The 18,771-nt window shown below is 47.4% G+C and overlaps 1 protein-coding gene across 2 annotated transcripts in view; it reads right to left on the bottom strand.

Moving 5' to 3' along the window:
* CFAP99 (cilia and flagella associated protein 99) overlaps positions 1–18,771 on the bottom strand; it is a 545,884-nt gene that overhangs the window by 343,036 nt on the left and 184,077 nt on the right. For both annotated transcript variants that reach the window (XM_085643346.1, XM_085643347.1), the window contains exon 5: positions 17,068–17,180. In XM_085643346.1, the coding sequence (XP_085499472.1) occupies positions 17,068–17,180 (113 nt within the window). The remainder of the gene's footprint in view (positions 1–17,067; positions 17,181–18,771) is intronic.

Genomic DNA, 18,771 nt, shown 5'->3' on the forward strand with positions numbered 1-18,771 from the left:
GGCACTCAGCGCCTTACCGAGTGCGAATCTTGACACATTGTAATATAATAGTGTCAAATAATATTTAGTCAGTGCTACAAACCAAATGCTGTGTGCTTGCCAAGATTGTGCTGCTCTTATGGTGACTAACCAGATCATTACAAGACGAGACAGCAACTTTTACCTTTCTATTAACGAGAAAAGACATCTGCCTGTTTTTTTAAGGATTGAAATAGGGGTCGCCCAGTTTTTCCCTTTGACTCAGGCATGCAGCACACCATAATGTGACATGACAGAATGCAACTCCTAAATTATCATGGTAAATTGATGCATTTTTGTATATCTGAATTTTGGTGGGATTATACTGAGGGCCACCATCTTGCCAACAATCATTCACTTGGGATAAGTGGGATAAGATGTGCGGTGTAGTTACCATTGTTTAAAACTGTTTGATACGCACTGTATCCTATGGTTTTACCTCAATAAGTTAAGTAAATGTTGCCTCCTCCGCATACACTGCTTAGCAAGTCGGACCTTTGTACACAAAGGTGCATATTCACAAAGGTAAACTTATATGTGAGTAAATCTGCACATGTAAGTTTACTATTTGTCATGATTCGGGGGCGGCATCGCTACTCCGAGGGCGGCGGACTCCAAATCCCAGAACCCCCCGTCAATTCCCGCCAGGAGAAGACTTACGCAACTCGGGACGCGCATAAAGGGCGCGTCGACCCGGAAGGCGGGGCCAATGATTCCAGTAATCAGTCCCGATTCAACGGCCCCCGAGAGCAGACCTTTGAACCTTTTTGCCGCATTCTTGTTTCCCGCCATTGCGGAACAGCCGAAGACCCGACGAGGAGAGAAGGTGAGCGAACCTCCGCCCCGAGAGAACCCGGCACGCCTGCAGACCTCCGTTGCTTCCCCTTGCATTGTCCGCGCTTCACGCGGCGGTGCATACCGCCTGTTCCAGCCCCATCCCTACGCCCGGTAGGCTTACCGGCTTGACGGGCGCTCCTCCGCCCCTGGAGTTCCGGCGTTGAGTAGCAGCGCCCGTCAGTCTCATCAGCGCTCCTCCGCCCTGGGAGTTTCTGGCGTGAGTAGTAGCGCCTTCATCTCCTTCAGTCTCGTCAGCGCTCCTCCGCCCCGAGAGCTCCTGGCGTTGAGTGGCAGCGCCTCCCTTCCTTTCAGCCACATCAGCGCTCCTCCGCCCTGAGAGTACTGGCGTTGAGTAGCAGCGCCTCCAGTCCCTGCAGTATCCTCAGCGCTCCTCCGCCCCGAGAGAACCAGGCACGCCTGCATCAGTGACCACCAGCTCCTCTGGGGTATCAGAGCTCTCTCTCCGCTGTCGCTTCCCGTGGAGCAACGAAGAAGACGCGGAAGAGGGCGCTCAAACAACATCCCGTCCACACCCCTTTTGCAGGTTGGCTCCTCAGGTGGCGTGGGGTCACACCCGGGTCTTCTCCCCGTGCCTGAACAGGGCTTGAACTAGTGGAGAATACCCAGGCTCTACGCACGCTTTCGGGGACCATAGAGGACACCCCAACCTGGGAAGGAAGGAGTACCAGGTAGGGAGAAGGGGGACGGCGAGTCGAGGTTGGGCTCTAGGGAAAAGGGGAGAGCCGTGGCTAATCCTTCTCCTTCTGTCTTGCAGGTCTCTCTCCCCGCTGTTCCTTCCTTTCCTTCCCTCATCCACCTATCTTCGCGTCCGAGGGTATTACACGTACACCGGACCGGGGACGGATGGGCGGGGGACCCACACATAGCATCGATGTCATCCTGAGGAGAGAACCCAAGGGGACCGTGACACTATTGCACTTTGTAAAGTTACTCAAAAGTTTAGACTTACATGTCTCCACCTCCGAAACATGAGGTGGAGCCACATTTACGTGTATAAGTTTCTAGAGTCAAAAAGGAAAACTAGTAAATCCAGCACCAAACATAAACAGCCAATAATATTGCAACACCCTCCCTTTGAAAATAATGTTAAATTAGAATAATTTAATTCAACTTTTTAAAAAAAACATATGTAAATTACACTGATGAGGTGCCGATTCTGATCCGTTAAAAAATATTTCCGTACGACTCGTATCCGTATTTTTTTCCATACGAATTGTACAAGTCACGTCCGACCCGTGAAGTACAATTCGTATGGGAAAAAGTACATACGGATCGGCCCGCTCCGTATGAATCGTAGCAGGAAAAGTTGTACGTGACGGACACTTTTCCGTACGATTCGTAAAAAGACAGTCCGAGCGTACAAGTACGATCCGGACCGGCTATCCGATGTACGAATCTTACGGAAACCGTCCCGTACACGGGGAATGACTCTACCTGCTACGAAGCGAAGTTTGTACGACTTGTAGCCCGGGAAAAGTTGTTCCCGGGGTATGAGTCGTACAGGCCCCCCCGTATGTACGCACCGTACCCCCACCACCCGTATGTACGCACCGTATCCCCACCCCGTGTGTACGCACCGTACCCCCACCCCCCATATGTACGCACCGTACCCCCAGCGCGTACGTGGGGGTGGGGGTACAGTGCATACATACGATGGGTGGGGGTACAGTGCATACATACGGGGGGTACGGTGCGTACATACGGGGGGTGGGGGTACGGTGCGTACATACGGGGGGGCCTGTACGACTCGTACCCCTGGGGACTCAGCTTTTACGGCTGTTATTGGCTCCCGTAAAAAAAGAGCCATACGGAGTGCCGTAGGGATGGATCGTACTTGCTGGGCCGTAAAACGCTGCTTACATACGTACGGACGTCGCGTACAGGCTGTTCCGGATCAGATTCGTAGGGTTTTTTTACCCGTACGGTCTTTTGTACGATTCGTACGGAAATAGGCTTTCTGTACGAATCGTACTTCCTAGGTTGTACGGACAGTTTACCGGGTACGAGTCGTACGGAGAAAACGCTCTGTACGACGATTCGTAGGGCCTTTTTACCGGATCGGAATCAGCACCATAATGTTAAAAATTATACATATTTTAAAATAAATATTTTTTAGCAATAAAATATTTGTAATAACCTTTTTTAATTTAAATATATATGTAACTTTAAATCTTTAACAAAATTAATTGTATGGCTTTCAATGATTTCTGTACATAACGTTTTGTAATTAGTAAATCCAAACATTTTAATTTGGGTGAATTTTTAAAAATAAATCTTTACAAATTATTTTTATTTAATTTGATATATTTTAATTATTTGAATAACTATGTAAAACAATAGTTGATAGTTTAAAGGCGAGGGAATAGGACTAGGAGTAATGCCATTATCAGTAGGTAATGGACGCCTTACTACTAATACCTTTTCATTCACCAGAATGGAGATCTCCCTAAGGGTAAAGTATAGGGAAATGTATCAACTTTAATAAAACATAGAAATATTATTTATATTTAAAATATTAATGTAAAATCATTGGATATATTTATTTTGGAACAATTAATAAAACGTTACAGCAATAAGAAGTTAATTTAGAATTAAAATTGTATTATTTTGAATATATTAAGTTAAAAGAAAATTATTTTTCTGAAGTTTAAAATAAAAAAACACATTTCCACCTAAAGTTAAACAATCTGGTTTTTGTGTTATGTATTAAAAATATTAGGCCCCCCCACGGCTATGCAGATATTAGACGGCTTTGCGCTGTTCTCGCGCCTCCGGGTCAACAAAGCCAAGACATATCTATTTCCCATGACAGGCCCGTCGCCCAGACCAGAGGCCTTGATGACTGACATACTCTGGGCGCAGGGTACATTCAAATACCTGGGCATACATGTTTTCCACTCCTTGGAGGACCTGAAGGAAGGGAACCTGACCAGGGCACTGCCCTCACTTCGCTCGTGTGCGCACTTTTGACGCACGCTACAATTGCCCTTCATGGTCAGGATTTCGTTATCCATAATGGTCATGCTGCCCCGTCTCTTGTACTTCTTTGTCAACCTCCCGGTCCTGATGCCGAACAGTTGGTTTTGTCTGCTGAACACCCTCCTTCGAGACCTGGTGTGAGGTGACGGGTGCCCGAGGGTGTCACTGAAGACTTTGCAGCATCCCGGGGCAGGGGGGGGCGCTGGGAGTACGAATTTTGAATACTATATGCTGGCAGCCCAATTACAGTGCTTGGCGCTGTGGGTAGAGGGAGTAAATGAGGAAGGCACATGTCTGGCAGACCCGGAATCCCGCCTGAGCCTAGTGATGACCAAACTGCTCATACCAACAACCACCCCATACTGCGCGTTTTTACAACGCACAGCTTTACAGGCCTGGAAAAGGTGCCAGAGTAAAGTGCAGCAACTTCCTAAATACACACCTATGTTACCATCTGTTGGTTAGCCACACGGCGATCCTCAGACTGTATTCACATGCGAACAATTAGCGCGCTGATCAGAAGCGGGGCTAGACAATGTCGGGGATTGCTACCTTGATAAAGAATTGATCCCATTTGAGGAGTTGATGGACAGTTTTTGCAATACGAGGCCTTGACCCATACATTTACGCAGCTGTGGGATAGAGGGAGAGAGGAACCAGAGACGCACCCTGTGCTGAATGCCTTACTCACCCTCGGCACCACGGATCATTTAGGAAAATGGTTTTATGTCACTATTAGCAGCGTCCCTCTGCCCCTTGAGCGTGCTACGGGTGAAGTGGGAACAACTGTGGGTAGGATACTCACCGATACTGAGTGGCGCAAGATCTTGCTGTCCCCCAAAAAGATCTCTCGGAACACGTGCTTAAAATACATCCAATTTAATTATATTCACATGTCTTACATGACGCCACATCGTCTTAATGTGACTTATTGGGGGGAAAGCCAGCAATGCCCCAGATGTGCACAACCAGACGCAGATTTTGGACATATGACCTGGGACTGTCAGTTTATACGCCCATTCTGGGAGGCTGTGTTAGTTCAAATCAAAAGCGCATTAGGTAGGGTATTGCACCCCACGGTGCAGGTGTGCTTGATGGGCCTTTTCCCCAGGCCACCCAAACGCAAGATTGGGAACAGACTGATCGATCGCGCGTTGGGACTCGCTAAGCGTAGAATAGCAATGGAATGGAAGTCAGCGGGGGCCCCAGTTCAAAACTTGGAACAAGGATGTCATCACATGGGCTGGGGCAGGGGGCAGAGTGTTGAGCTGGGAGGAGGCCAAGGGAAAGAGGAAGCACCCAACAGCCGAGCAATGGAAGGAAGCAATAGCCACCTACAATCCCTAGGGAGTCCAGGGGACTGAAATGGGCTGGAAACGCACCACAGGTTGTTAAACAGTAAGGGAACTGACAATCGAGAGAGTGGATAAGGATAATAGCCGGGGGATTCCTCCCCAAACCATCTTATGGGCCACATGCACTGAGACCCACTTAAGGCTATATTAGCACATATCACTCACACCACCCTTCTGCACAAGTTTTTGGTTTGTGTTAAGTAGATAGAATAGCATTTGTGTTGATAATGAGTGGTATATATATACTTAGGACCACTGCTGTAAAGCTACACACCTAATTGATGTAGCAAAATTGTAAAAGTGGAGCAACTACTAGACAGCGCAGTCATGCAAAAACGAAGTAAACATTTCACTGGATTATTACTCCAGCGCATAATGTATTGCGCTAGATACTGGGATTGTATAAAGTACTCTGCAGGAAACGGTCAGGAAGGACATCTATTAATAATGTTTTGGAAAAAAGAATGTAACTGATATTTGTAGGACTGAAAAATTACCTTTGTAATAATATTATGTGTGATAATATATGCAAAATGCTAATAAAAATAAGTTTAAAAAAAGAATTAAAAATATTAAGTTATGTACAAAATTATTGAAAGTAATATTATTACATTTTAATCAGAATTAATGTTACATTCATTTTTACATTTCAAAAAGGTTAGAAGACTATGTTAAATTTGAATACAATTTTTTACATTTTTGATTTTTTTTTAACTTAAATTAATTTCTATTTTTAACTTCTTTAAATAAATTACTTAAATTTAACTATGTCTCCTTTCATTACACCCGGCATTTACACAGTGGTCTGGAGACCCTGGAGGCCAATTTTTAGGGCTGGATGCCTCTATCACTTTCTATATCTCCCCAAGCTTAATTGCAGAAAGCATGGGGAGGCTTCATTAGAAAGAGGAAGTGAGGGGGAAGGTAGAGACAAAGCGATCAGAGACAGGAAGAAAGGATGGATAAAAAAAGAGAGAGGTTGCGTAAGGAGACAAAAGGAGTTGTGCTGGTCTGAGCATTTTTGCCAGGGCTGCTTTTGGTTCCCCAGTCCGGTCCTGGTCCCTACCACCATTGTTTTCTTTGGCAGGGTGTTGCAGTACCAGTGTTTGGCCATATTGCTGCTGGATGTACTCCAGCTCTGAGCTTCAGTAAAACTGTTTTCGGCCCTTTTTGGCTGTAGTAACTTTTGAAGTGAAGTTTGTGACTACGAATGAGTTTTTTCTTGTATGGGTGGGAGCACGTCTCTCCTTAAACCCTTCTTTAGTCCTCTGTTAACTCCTCCCATTTTGTAGTAAAAAGTTCCTGTTTTCCAGTCACTCCCCTGTGCCCCTTCCAAATTTTCTACTAAAACGTATACTTACGTGTGGGAAGACTCAACAGTCGGGGTAGAGTTCTCTGCAAAGAACGCGCACAATCACTGTTTTTACTTCCTGTTATTTTACATCTTGTTGGACCTGGCCCTCTCTGCAGGGTCAACCCCAAACCTTTTGCCTTTTATCCTTCACTTTTTGTTGAATATGTTTTTGTTAGACTTAGGACTCTGTGCACTTTATCACTGCTAACTAGTACAAAAGTGCACGCGATCCCTTCCCTAAAACATTGTTAAATTGGTTTATACCCAATGGGCATATTTAACTTATTTATCAGTCCCTTTTCAGAGTGGTATACCATATACACAGGACCTGTAAATTACATGCTATCAGTGGGCCTGCAGCACTTATTATGCCACCCACTTAAGTAGCACCTTAAAACATGTCTCATGCCTGCCATTACAGCCTGAATGAAGTTTTAAACTGCTATGTCAACTTGGCATTAAAAACCCCTTGAGACAGCTCAAGAAACTACAGAACATCCAAAACGCTGCAGCCAGACTGGTCATCGACATCCCCCGTCGCAGCCACATGACACAACACCTCTGACAACCTCAGTGGCTTCCTATCAACAAGAGAATCACCTTCAAGCTCCTCACGCATGCCTACAAGGCTCTCCAAGACGCAGGACCAGAATATCTGAACCACCGCCTCGCTTTCCACACACCTGCCAGGCAACTCTGCTCCACCCAAATCGCCCTGGCCTTCGTCCCACAGAGCCATAAGACCAGAACTGGAGGAACAGCCTTAGCCTACCTCGCCGCCAAGACCCGGAACACCCTACCCCTCCACCTCAGGCAATCCATGTCAGTTCAGGAAGGACCTCAAGACCTGGCTGTTCGACTAAACCACCACACCCAGACGGATCAGCAGCCCCCCTCCCCAGCGCCTTGAGCCCCTCACGGGTGAGTAGCCTCGCTTTACAAACCCCTGATGGATTGACTGATTGAGCCTTAAACTTCCATTTTATTTCATATGTCACCCTTAACCCCTTGAGTGCCCGCCCCTTTCCCCGCCCTGTGCCGGGCTTTTCATTAGCGGGCGGGGTTTATGACGAGCTGGTCTCGTCATGGGCACAGCGCAACCGCGGCCCATGACGAGACCAGCTCGTCATGGGCACTCAAGAGGTTAAGATAGGCCTTAGCTAGCCCAAAGAACAAGGTGCTGTGTAATTAAAAGTTTGGACATGAACTATTAAGTTTTACATGTCTTGGTAGAAAAAAACTCCTACATTTGGTTTTCACTACTGTGAGGCCTACCCCTCCCATAATATAACATTGGGGATTCCCTCTTACATTAAATAAGCCATGATTTCCAATTGGTGGCAGGTAGCCATCTCCTGTTTGGCATCTCTGGAATTGTAATGAGAAACCAAATTTAATGGTAAAGTGGGTTTTTTATTTCAATTTTGAAAACAACACATTAAGAAAGTTGGCATTTTAGTGCCCTTAGTCATTTTGTGTCTGCAGCCTGTCTTGGGTCACATGACTCTGTGTAACTGCCAGTTAAACTTAGTGAATTGCTCCCAGACAGTCACACAATAGAGGGATTAGGTGTGTCTTAAAGGGCCCTCTGCTGGCAGGATTAGGAGGCAGAGCTGAGCCCAGTCCCAGTTTCAACTGAATAGGAAGTGCTCTGCCTTCACACAGAGGGCCTAACACCGTCACTGTGTCACTGCAGCCAGCATGGAGACAGAGCAGGGGAGTCAGGAAGTTCTATGCACTTCAAAGCCGTCTAGAAACTACTCTCACCTTCCATAAGGAGGGCACCAGGATATAAAAAGAGGACCTTACACACCAACTCTTGAGTACACTTCTGGGCCTGTGGATACTCTGCCAGGAAGGACTGCTGTGCTGCTGTAAGGACTCCACTATGCAGGACTGCTGACCTGCTACTGCCTTGTTAACAGCTGCCTTTCTGCCCTGCTGCCCTCTTGCGTGGGGAAGGACTGGACTTCCATCTTGAACCTCGGATCACCAGAGTGACTCCAAAGTGCTAGTTTACGGGTCTCCTGATCTGAGCCTCAGGGATACAAAAGGCTCCCTTCACCAAGGACCCACACCTAAACCCAGCCTGGGTGAGTCCTGACCCTCCAAGTGGTACCCCACCAGTCCTGGATCATTGGAAGTAGTGCTGAAGGTGACCAGAAAGCCAAAGTCCAAAATTGGGAAACTCATTGGCAAAAAACTGCTCTGAGAGCCAGGAGGAAACTGGGACACAACTTGCTTGCCTATGTGCAGGAGGTGCATTGTCGATCGAATTGACTTTATTACATCTTTAGGTACATATCAGGAATCAACATGATTCTCGGAGTTGTCGAACAGTGACTCGCACCAAGAAAAGTAAGGTCAGTGGTTTGCACATATTCAAAATACACTCACTATTCATCCATATACTAGGTTGGTTTCTCTCTCCCCTTGTTGGAGAGTAGGAATTTCTCCATTGCTTTGGTTGTTAAATCAAGCTTTAATGATCCATTGTATCCTGAAATGGATTTTCATTTCCGTTTCACAAACAATAACCTTAGATCATACTGAAATTCAAGAATTTATTTTCCAGAATTTATTTCTATTTTCCAGAATTTATATAGCGCGTCGCTACCCAACGGGTAAAAAAAGACGCGTTGGCGCCGACAGTAATGGCGGCGTAGCTCCCGAGCTCCGTCAGGGCCTGCGGCATAACCTGCCAAATCCGTTCATAATCTGACACTTCGAGGGCAGAATAAACAAGATTAATGCTCCGGAAGCCACGGAGCAAGAGAGGGATCGTCTTTCAGCCCCCCGCTGACCGTGATCGCCAAGATATCGAAACGGTGCCGAAATCGAAAGCAGTGCATCGGCCGCGACAGAGGTGGGCGGAGTCGCGCAATCTGGCGGCGAGAACCAAGGGCCAGGACTTGAGGCTACGCGAGGGCCACGGTTGATGGCCTGTTCCTTTGGAATGCGTGACATGAATTAACAGCCTTCTGGGAGCGCCGCCCGAACACAGCGACCAAGGTCTTCTGTACGGTGAGACCCCGGGAGGATTGCAGGAGACCTCTCCCATCTCCCCCATGTGTGCGAAAAGATAGACACGCGGCCCTGTGGCCTATATCCTGTAGAGCACTGGCGGCGCTTAACTGGTGGAGAGGCCTCAGAAGACGCTGTAGTGGCAACTGGGCGCTGAGGCAGACGGAGAAATACTGATAGACACTGGGGTGATGAAGTTGGAATACCGCCGCTGATGTGAGCGTAGTGGGGGAAGGGGACGGGAGACCCCCAGACGTCGGCTACTAAGCAGGAGAGGACGCGCTCCAGGTCGGTCCCCTCTCTCCCCCCCAGCGCTACATAAACCCACTAGTGCGGATATGTCTGGCACCACAAGGACGGGCGCTGACTAAGTCTGCAAGGGGAGGCCAAAAACATGACTACACCAAAAATCAGGCCTGCATTCGACCGCCAATGCCTGAATTCTTCGTACTATTGATACCATATTCTACAAGTGCCGCATCCATATTGGAAGCTGGGCTACGAAGCTGCGTAGGGAGAGGAGCAGATTTCAGCGCGGCCCAGCTGGAATTGGGCGGTGCCACGGGAGAGTCTGCTACAGCCTGGACTGAAGTGGGCAACAGACAGAGCGGGACCCTCCGACTGCACGAAACTCCAAAATAACGCTCACCACGATACAGAGGTAACGAGGCTCTCCCTATTGATGCCGCACTGCCCAACTTGAGGCCCACACGGCAATATGACGAAACCTAAAGGCACTACGGCAACCGACCAACTCAACAAGTTGGACAAGTACCAGGTCCCTTGCCAGCTCTCGGCCGCGGATGGGACGAACGAAGATACCGCACCCACGGAGGAACCATCTCTTGGATCAATCATGGCGGCGATACAATCAGTCGGCACCAACCTAGAGACGAAAATCGATAAAGTTACAATCGAGATGAACTTTATGAGAGCGGACATGCGGAAAACTTCCGACAGGGTCACGGTTACGGAGGGGAATGTCGAAGAGCTCCAGACCGCGACACGTAAATTGGAGGAAAAGGTCCAACAATTAGTCCACCAACATAGAGAAATGGCATTGCGCTTGGATGATCAAGAGGGACGAGCTCACCGTAACAACATACGGGTGGTAGGGGTACCTGAAGGGGCGGAGGGGCCCAGTGTGGACCTCTTCATTGAAGATCTTATCCTGCATCATTTAAAGCACAAGAGATTCTCTCAACTATTCTCTATAGGAAGGGCACACAGAGCCCCGATCCTGAAGCCGAAGCTGGGGGCGCCACCACGCACCATTATAGTGCGCATTTTGAACTTTCGTGACCGGGATGCGATCCTGCAAGTAGCGAGAGTCACTGGAGACCTCCACTATGACAACGTGACGATCCATTTTTTTCCAGACTTCACCTTGAAGGTGCAATGAGAAAGACGCTCCTTTGAAGGCATCAAACGGGCTCTTTGAGACAAGGGGTTTAAGTATATGATGTTCTTCCCAGCCAAGCTGAAAGTCATCGACGGAGACAAATCATGGTTCTTCACGACGCCTGAGGCAGCGCAACAATGGCTGGAGGGGGGTCCACTCGGGTCCCAACGCCGTAAGGAAGAGATGAATCGCGGGAACGATGAACATCACCCCAAGGACTCTTCGCAGAGGCGGGCAGCGCTCGCCATCGAGGTCCAGAAGCTCCCGCTCCGCCAGTCCCGGCAGCGACACTACACGCGCTGGAAGATGAAAGACTGCATGACTGTGATGGTAGGTAATTGTCTCTCTTAATGTTTGTATGTGGGATGGGTGGAGATGGAGGTGGGAGATTCCCACTCGTAGGATTATATCAGATCCCCCTATGCCAGACTAAAGCTGCACTGGCAGCATGTTACTGAACACGAGAACTTTAAAAACTATCATTGTCTCTCAATGTACCTTGGTGTTGCTGCAGGCCCGGGAGGAATAAGCCACTGGGCGCCAATGCCACACAACCTTACGTTTAATGGGTTTGATCCTGGAATTATAAGCACTCTGCTATTGGGGTGGTGGGTAGTTTTTAAACCTACTGGACAGGGATGCAGGGAGGGGTGGTGAGTTTTTCAGACTTAGGGGGGTGGGAGGGTATGGACTTTAACTGATTTTATAGTGATCGATGGTGCATGTACCCCCAATATAGACGTGATTTGTAGTATTCTGTATATGAAGATATTCAGATTGAGCAGGGGTGGCAGAATGCAGATTCCAGCTGCAAGAGAAGTCTAATTGCAACTTGGGAATGTTTTATTTCTTGATGTTCTCTTAGTTATTGATCTGCAAATAAGTACAGTCACTATGGTAAGGGGTTCACAATGACCTTTGACATCCGACAGGTCACAAGGATTTGTATCCCCAATGTCTTCATCTGATCCAATGACACAACACACCAAAGTACCAGCACTGTCACTCCTCTCCTGGAATGTCAATGGCTTAGGAGATAAGATAAAGCGGGGATTGGTGCTCCAATATCTCAAACGCATCTCCCCGGCGGTTATACTGCTCGAGGAGACACACCTGATGGGCTCCACGTGTAAGGCCCTTGACCAGTGGGGGTTTCAACTAGTGGTCCATTCCAAAATTTACTACAGGGTCCCGGATTTTGGTGCGAAAACGATTCCCCCTCATTATCCACCGCATTTTTAAGGACGACCAAGGCCGCTTTGCGGCTATAACGCTTCAATGGGAGGGTCGAATGTTTAACGTCATATCTGTTTATGTCCCGCCTGCTCTGCACTCCCCCGCCCTTCAAGACTTGGGTAAATTCCTCCTAACATACCAGACGGAGACCTACTAATAGGAGGAGACTTTAATATGACTGTGAAAGACGTACTTGATCACACACCAAGCCGTCAGCAACATCGTACCAGTTCCCCCGTGGCTGACTTTTTAGAGGCACATGGCCTATTGGACGTCTGGAGGCTCCAAAACCCGACAGAGAGACAATACACACTCCACTCGGGAGCGCATAATAGCCTCTCCCACATAGATTACATACTCATGACCATGGACGATCTGGGGAGGATGGGGCGACCACACACTTACCCAGAGGGATCTCTGATCACTCCCCGGTAAGGACAGAAATCCGAGGACACTGCGCTCTTCGGGGGCGCATATACTCCATTTAACCAGGGTTTCTCCTGAATTCTAAGATGAAGAAAACTTTAACTACAGCAACCACGCAATACTTCCTAGAAAATGAAGCGTCAGTTTCCTCCTCTCTAACGCTGTGGGAAGCTTACAAACCAGTAATAAGCGGTCAGGCTATCTCCCTTATAGAAGGGCACAAACGAGAAAAAAGGAAAGAAATAGAGACCTTAGAGCAGGAAGTACAGCACCTTGAATTCCAACATGTAGCTGCACCCACTGACGAGACTACACATGCATTACGCGTAAAAACACAAGAATACAAAGAGCACCACTGGGCTGCCGCTCAGTCCCGTCTGCAGGCGGTCCAACATCGGATCTATGAGTCCGGAGATAAAGCAGGCAAACTTCTGGCCTGGCTTGACAAGAAAGAACGGGCGCGTAGATGGATAGCGCAGATTAGAACCGACGATGGTGCACTCACGTCGGACCCACAGCACATTGTGGATACACTGGCACGACACTACAAGCAAGTATACACATCCACAAATACTACCACTGTACAGGAAGTGCTTGCATTCCTTACGATATCCGTATGCCACGGCTCACGCCGCAAGAAGCCGAAAGTCTAGAAGCCAACATTACAGTAGACGAACTCAAAATGGCCATTTACAAACTACAATAGGGCAAAGCCACAGGTCCTAACGGAATACCTATAGAATTGTATAAACATACAGCGGAGAAGATAGCCCCATATTTGTTAAAAATGTTCGAAACTAGTCGCGACATAGGGACACTCCCCAGAGATCAGCAGCTGGCAACTATTGTGGCCATCCATAAGCCTGGCAAACCGGCAGAGGAATGCACGTCATATCGCCCAATTTCCTTAATTAATGCCAAAGGGAAAATCTTAGCAAAAACGCTGGCGCTTAGACTTACCCCCCCATCTCCACACATTGATCCACCTGGATCAATCCGGCTTTATGCCAGGCAGAAACACAGCCCTGAATCTTAGACGCCTTCATGGCGTATTATGTTGAAAACATACTATTCAGGAAGACACGGCGGTCCTCTCTTTGGATGCACGGATGGCCTTTGATTCGGTTGAATGGACCTTTTTATTCGCAGTCCTTCAACACTTAGGGTTTGGACCGAAGTTCTGTTCTTGGGTACGTTTACTCTATACCGATCCAGTTGCATACGTAGTCGCTAATGGTCACATATCGAGGGAATTCACCCTAGGCAAAGGAACAAGACAGGGCTGCCCATTGTCGCCCTTATTGTTTGCATTAGTTCTCAAACCACTGGTGGTGTGGGTAAGATGAGACCCCATGGTTCGCGGTCTAAAATGGAGAGAGGAATGGGAAGATCGCATTTCTCTGTACGCGGATGATGTATATCGCTTCGCCTACGAGATCACTGCATGCGCTACTTAATATCTGGGCTGTGTATGGCTCCGTCTCCGGTTATGCTATCAATTGGGATAAGTCAGTGCTATACGTATTACATGGCCGACCCCCACGTCTCCCGAGAGGCTGTAAGGTCCAAATAGTTACGGACAGTTTTAAGTATCTTGGTATATATATAACCTCGGAGGGTGACACATTCCTAACACTTAATTTACAAGCCCCTCTGCAATGACTGAAATGTGATATTCGGCATTGGAAGGCAGTACCACTCACCCTGCTAGGTAGAGCGGATCTTTTTAAAATGATGGCCCTGCCCAGATTTCTATATGTCCTGCGTAATACCCCATAGCCAGTCCCTGACTCATATTTTAAAGCGGTTAACTCGGAGGTGGCGGCTCTCTTATGGGACAGCAAACCGGCAAGAGTGGCAGCAACTAAACTGGTGAGGAGTTGGTATGATGGCGGAATAGCCCCTCCTGATATCAAAGCATATTATTGGGCTTCGCAACTTACGGTTATTAATCAGTGGCTTCATGTGCCGGACATAGACCCAGCCTACCACCTCGACAGAATGGCTCTAGGGAAAGGCAGTATTAATAGAGCACTATACAACACTCAGAAAGCACGTAACCCTATAAGCCCAGCATCGCACACCATCCGCATCTGGCACACAGTGAACAGACACCTGGGTTGGACTGCCGAACTTACGAAACACACACCCTTGTGGAACGCACACAAACTTGGAACACTGGGGAATAGTAAAGTGTCATTTTGATCACAGAGGTTGAGAACCTGAGACAATGTGAGCTCCTATTCAGAGAAATGGGGGTGAAAAACTACCTTTCGCTGAACGGCAAAGTGATTATTATCTGCCCAGATATGAGCCAGACTATACAGTATAGGAACCAGAAGCTGCAAAGAAAGGTTCAATTTCTTTGAGTATGGGTGCTTCACTATGGTTCCCAGCCAAATTGAGTGTTTACATAAGGGTAAAACATTCCTCTTCTCACAACTAACCAAAGCCTGGAAGGTTTTGTAGGAAAGAATAAGAGCAACATTACAACTGCAGAGGGAAAAGTTGTTTGTAGCCTAACCCTACATATAAGTGGTGGTATCTATAAAACCTATTTGAAGTCTAACCATATTCCAAGCCGAGAGGGGCTGATGATAGACAAGAAGTGCAAGACTAAAGAACAGTTTTTTTTATTTGTGGAGGATCACTTATGGATCCTTAGTTGCTCATCAATTTTCCATCTTTGTGATCATGGGGTGAGGGTCATGGCTATTTAAAAACTGATTAACAAGAGCACTACTGTTTGTTGCTCTCATGAGCTATATTTTTTTGTTTAATTAGCTGATGTGAATAAGGTTCACAGTTCCTGTTAATTACTACGTACTGTAGTTCAAACATACTGTGATGCTTAAGTTATTTTGTTACAGTAAAATGAATTTAAAATTGTAAAGGTTTACCATTTTAATCGAGTTTGAAGGTGAATCTCATGTATATCTGTTTGATGTACTTTTTCCCTGGTCTATATAAATTTGTTCTTTATCTATGCTAAGATTGTATAGAAGAGTGTGCTCTTCTAGCTTTTTTTGCTCTTCTTTCCGAGTACATTCTTAGAGTTATAGACAAATTATAAGCATATTACTCTTGTAATTAATCTGGTCATGATCCAGTTTACATCTTTTTCACTGCTCGATGTCTTTTAAATATGGCTTCTTCTTTGCATTAATATCTTCCAGAGTTTTGGTCCATTCAACTTTCTTGCTTTTCGGTTGAGGTTGGATTTTTCAAGGAGTGAAATTCATTATCACCTATACTAAGGGATTGTCAGTTCTTCAGTTGTCAAGATGACTAAATCTAGAATTTCTAGTATTTAACACCATGCCTCATGCAACAGTTCCCTAAGCGTAATGTTAGCCTGAATGCTATTCCTGAATCTTTTGGGACTCTCTACATTTTGAAATATTCAGTGAATGTGATTGGATGCAATTTGTGAATGAATTTACGCTGTGCATGGTATTGTCTTTGTTTAATGTTTGTTCTAGGAGGCCATGAAAATCTAATATAAGGAGATCAATATTGTTTATTACACATCACGTCCATAAAAACATAACTATTAGGATCAATACCTTCTATCAGTTTCTATGCCTGAGTGGCCTCCCTAACTCATTCCCTGCACTTTCAGGCTGGGCTTGAGAGTAGGTCATTATTTGGCATCACCGGTCACTGTGTATGGACATCTCAGTCATCACACGTTCGTGTGCTTGAATAGCTCATTGTTCATTTGTTTCTAGTTTGTGGATGGTTTGGCTGTGCTCTCACTGACTGCCCTGGACTACGTTGATTACCATCTGCAGCACTGCTTTGCTGGCCACTTTGCCATTATTAAGGGAGCCTGCTACCTTCTTGTATGAAGGCAGAGCTTAATAAACCTGCTGCTCCAAGACTCTTTCAAGTAACTGATGTTAATAAACAGAGACTTATGTTTTACAGAGGCCCGTCAGAGGTCACCTGAACATGTACCTGCAGATAGGAGCAACAGAGTACCCTCTAAGGCCCCAACAATGGGCCTTAAAGCCCCCACATCATATCACTCTCCTTTCTGGCCCTTCAATGAACCTTCACACTCCTTCAGATTGGCAAACCAATTCTTGCTTGCTAGAACGGTCACATTAGGAAACCATGCTGGTTCTTCAGCAGCAGCCAAAAGGCGATCTCTCTCCCTTTGAGTTTGAGAAATATATCTACTGTGCTTTAGACGCCAGCTGGAAACCTGGCTTGTTTATTAATTAGGTATTATATGGACTTTTCTCCATTTACTGTTAAGATTTAATATTGTGTCTTCCTAAAGTGCCAAAAAGCATCTGTGTCGAAACGCTCTACAAATTATAACATAATATTATACAGAAACCCGCTCAACATGTTAGTGATACATTATCTCACCAAAGAAATAAAAGCTAGAATTAAATATTACTCACTTCAGCAACGGATCAATCCAATTCTCTGTTACGTAATCAGCATCATAGATCATACTCCACTCGTCTTTTACCCATGTATTCAGATTCAGAGGATCAAAAAAGAACCTGAGGAACTGTAAAAAGTGCATTATGTAAAAACATGTATAGGTTACATCCCTTTTCACAAACTATTTTACATGGTATTAAATCACAAAAGATTATGTTGGATGTTCAGAGTAGCTCATTATTCAGCACCGTATTGTCAGTGTGATGGAATGGAACTGGGAATAGCTGCAGAATGCAACATCTACAAATTTAGCCACATCTAACCACAATAACCCACCAAACACAGATTCATAAAATGAGAGCAGGAATATCCCCAGAAATGACCCCCATCAAGGCAGTACTTTATTCAGCCACCAGTCGGCTGCCATCATATAGAAAATTCAACCATATCTTGCCCATTCTCAAGGATCCATACGGGGAGGAGCCTAGCGCGCATCCAAGATGGTCGCGTGAGCACAGGGCTCCCCGGACCCTCGCTGCTCCTCGGAATTTATCCTGACAATATCCTGATTTGGTTTATGGAATCTGGGAGAGGACGACCAGCTGAGCACGTATCTCTTTTCAGGAATTTAATCGGACCCGGGAATCCTGAAATATCGTTGTTTGAACTTTTGGGACCCACCCGGCGGAGGTGCCCGGGGCAAGGTGGGCCGTGGGGCCGTGTCGCAGTTGAACAACAACGGCTGTGGCGCGGTGCCAGGGGCCGCTTGGCCACTTTCGGTTTCACTTTCAGACCTCAGGGGGCTGGCCGGTGGAGCGATTGAGGTGGCGGGGTGTTTCCCTAAACTCTGCACAAAGCTTTGTCTCCACCTGCCACTAGAGTGCCTATCGCCCTGGGTCCCCCCGCACCGCCATATTGTGGCCTTGGGTGAGGCGTTGGTTTCCAGGGCCGGTATCCCAACTACTCTTGATCGGCGGTCCCCCTCGGAGTCCGTGGCCGCATGGGGGGCAAGGGGGGCCCCGAGGGGCGTAAGACTAAATCCTCCCTCCGTGGAGGATCGGTCCAGACCAACAACATGGACCGCTACACTCAGGGCAGAGGCTCTCCTGGAACGGCCGGTCCCCCCTCAGACGTCGCCGGTGGTGGCACATCCGTCTCTTCGGAACTTTCCCTACAGGACATCATGGGCGCCATTGATGGCATCAGGGAGACCATCGCCACGCAATATGAGGCCCTGGCCCGCAAGATCGATACGGTGGCGATTGATGTCACCTTAATACGGGCGGACCTCTCCAAAACAAACGAGAGGGTTCAAACTCTCGATGCACGGACCTCCACCCTGGGTGCGGATGTGTCGGGCCTGCAGGCCGCGCTTGGCGACATCAAGGTGGTCAACGAGCAGATGGCCCGGCGGCTGGAGGACTTCGAGGGACGGGCCCGACGCAACAACATCCGTGTCATCGGCGTACCGGAGTCCACCGACGACCGCCCGGTTGACCTCCTGGTCGAGGAACTCATCCTCCAACAGCTGACCCCTGCGGGCTTGAGTAAATTTTTTGCCGTTGAACGGGCTCATCGAGTTCCGGGCGGGCGGCCACGGCCGGGGGCCCCCCCGAGGCCTATCGTGGCCAAATTGTTTTACTACAGAGACCGGGATGCGATTCTGCAGGCCTCGCGGGTCCATGGCCCGGTTCGACATGAGAACTCATCCATTAACT

Source organism: Triturus cristatus, chromosome 2_2 (assembly GCF_964204655.1).
Source record: "Triturus cristatus chromosome 2_2, aTriCri1.1, whole genome shotgun sequence".
NCBI lineage: Eukaryota > Metazoa > Chordata > Amphibia > Caudata > Salamandridae > Triturus > Triturus cristatus.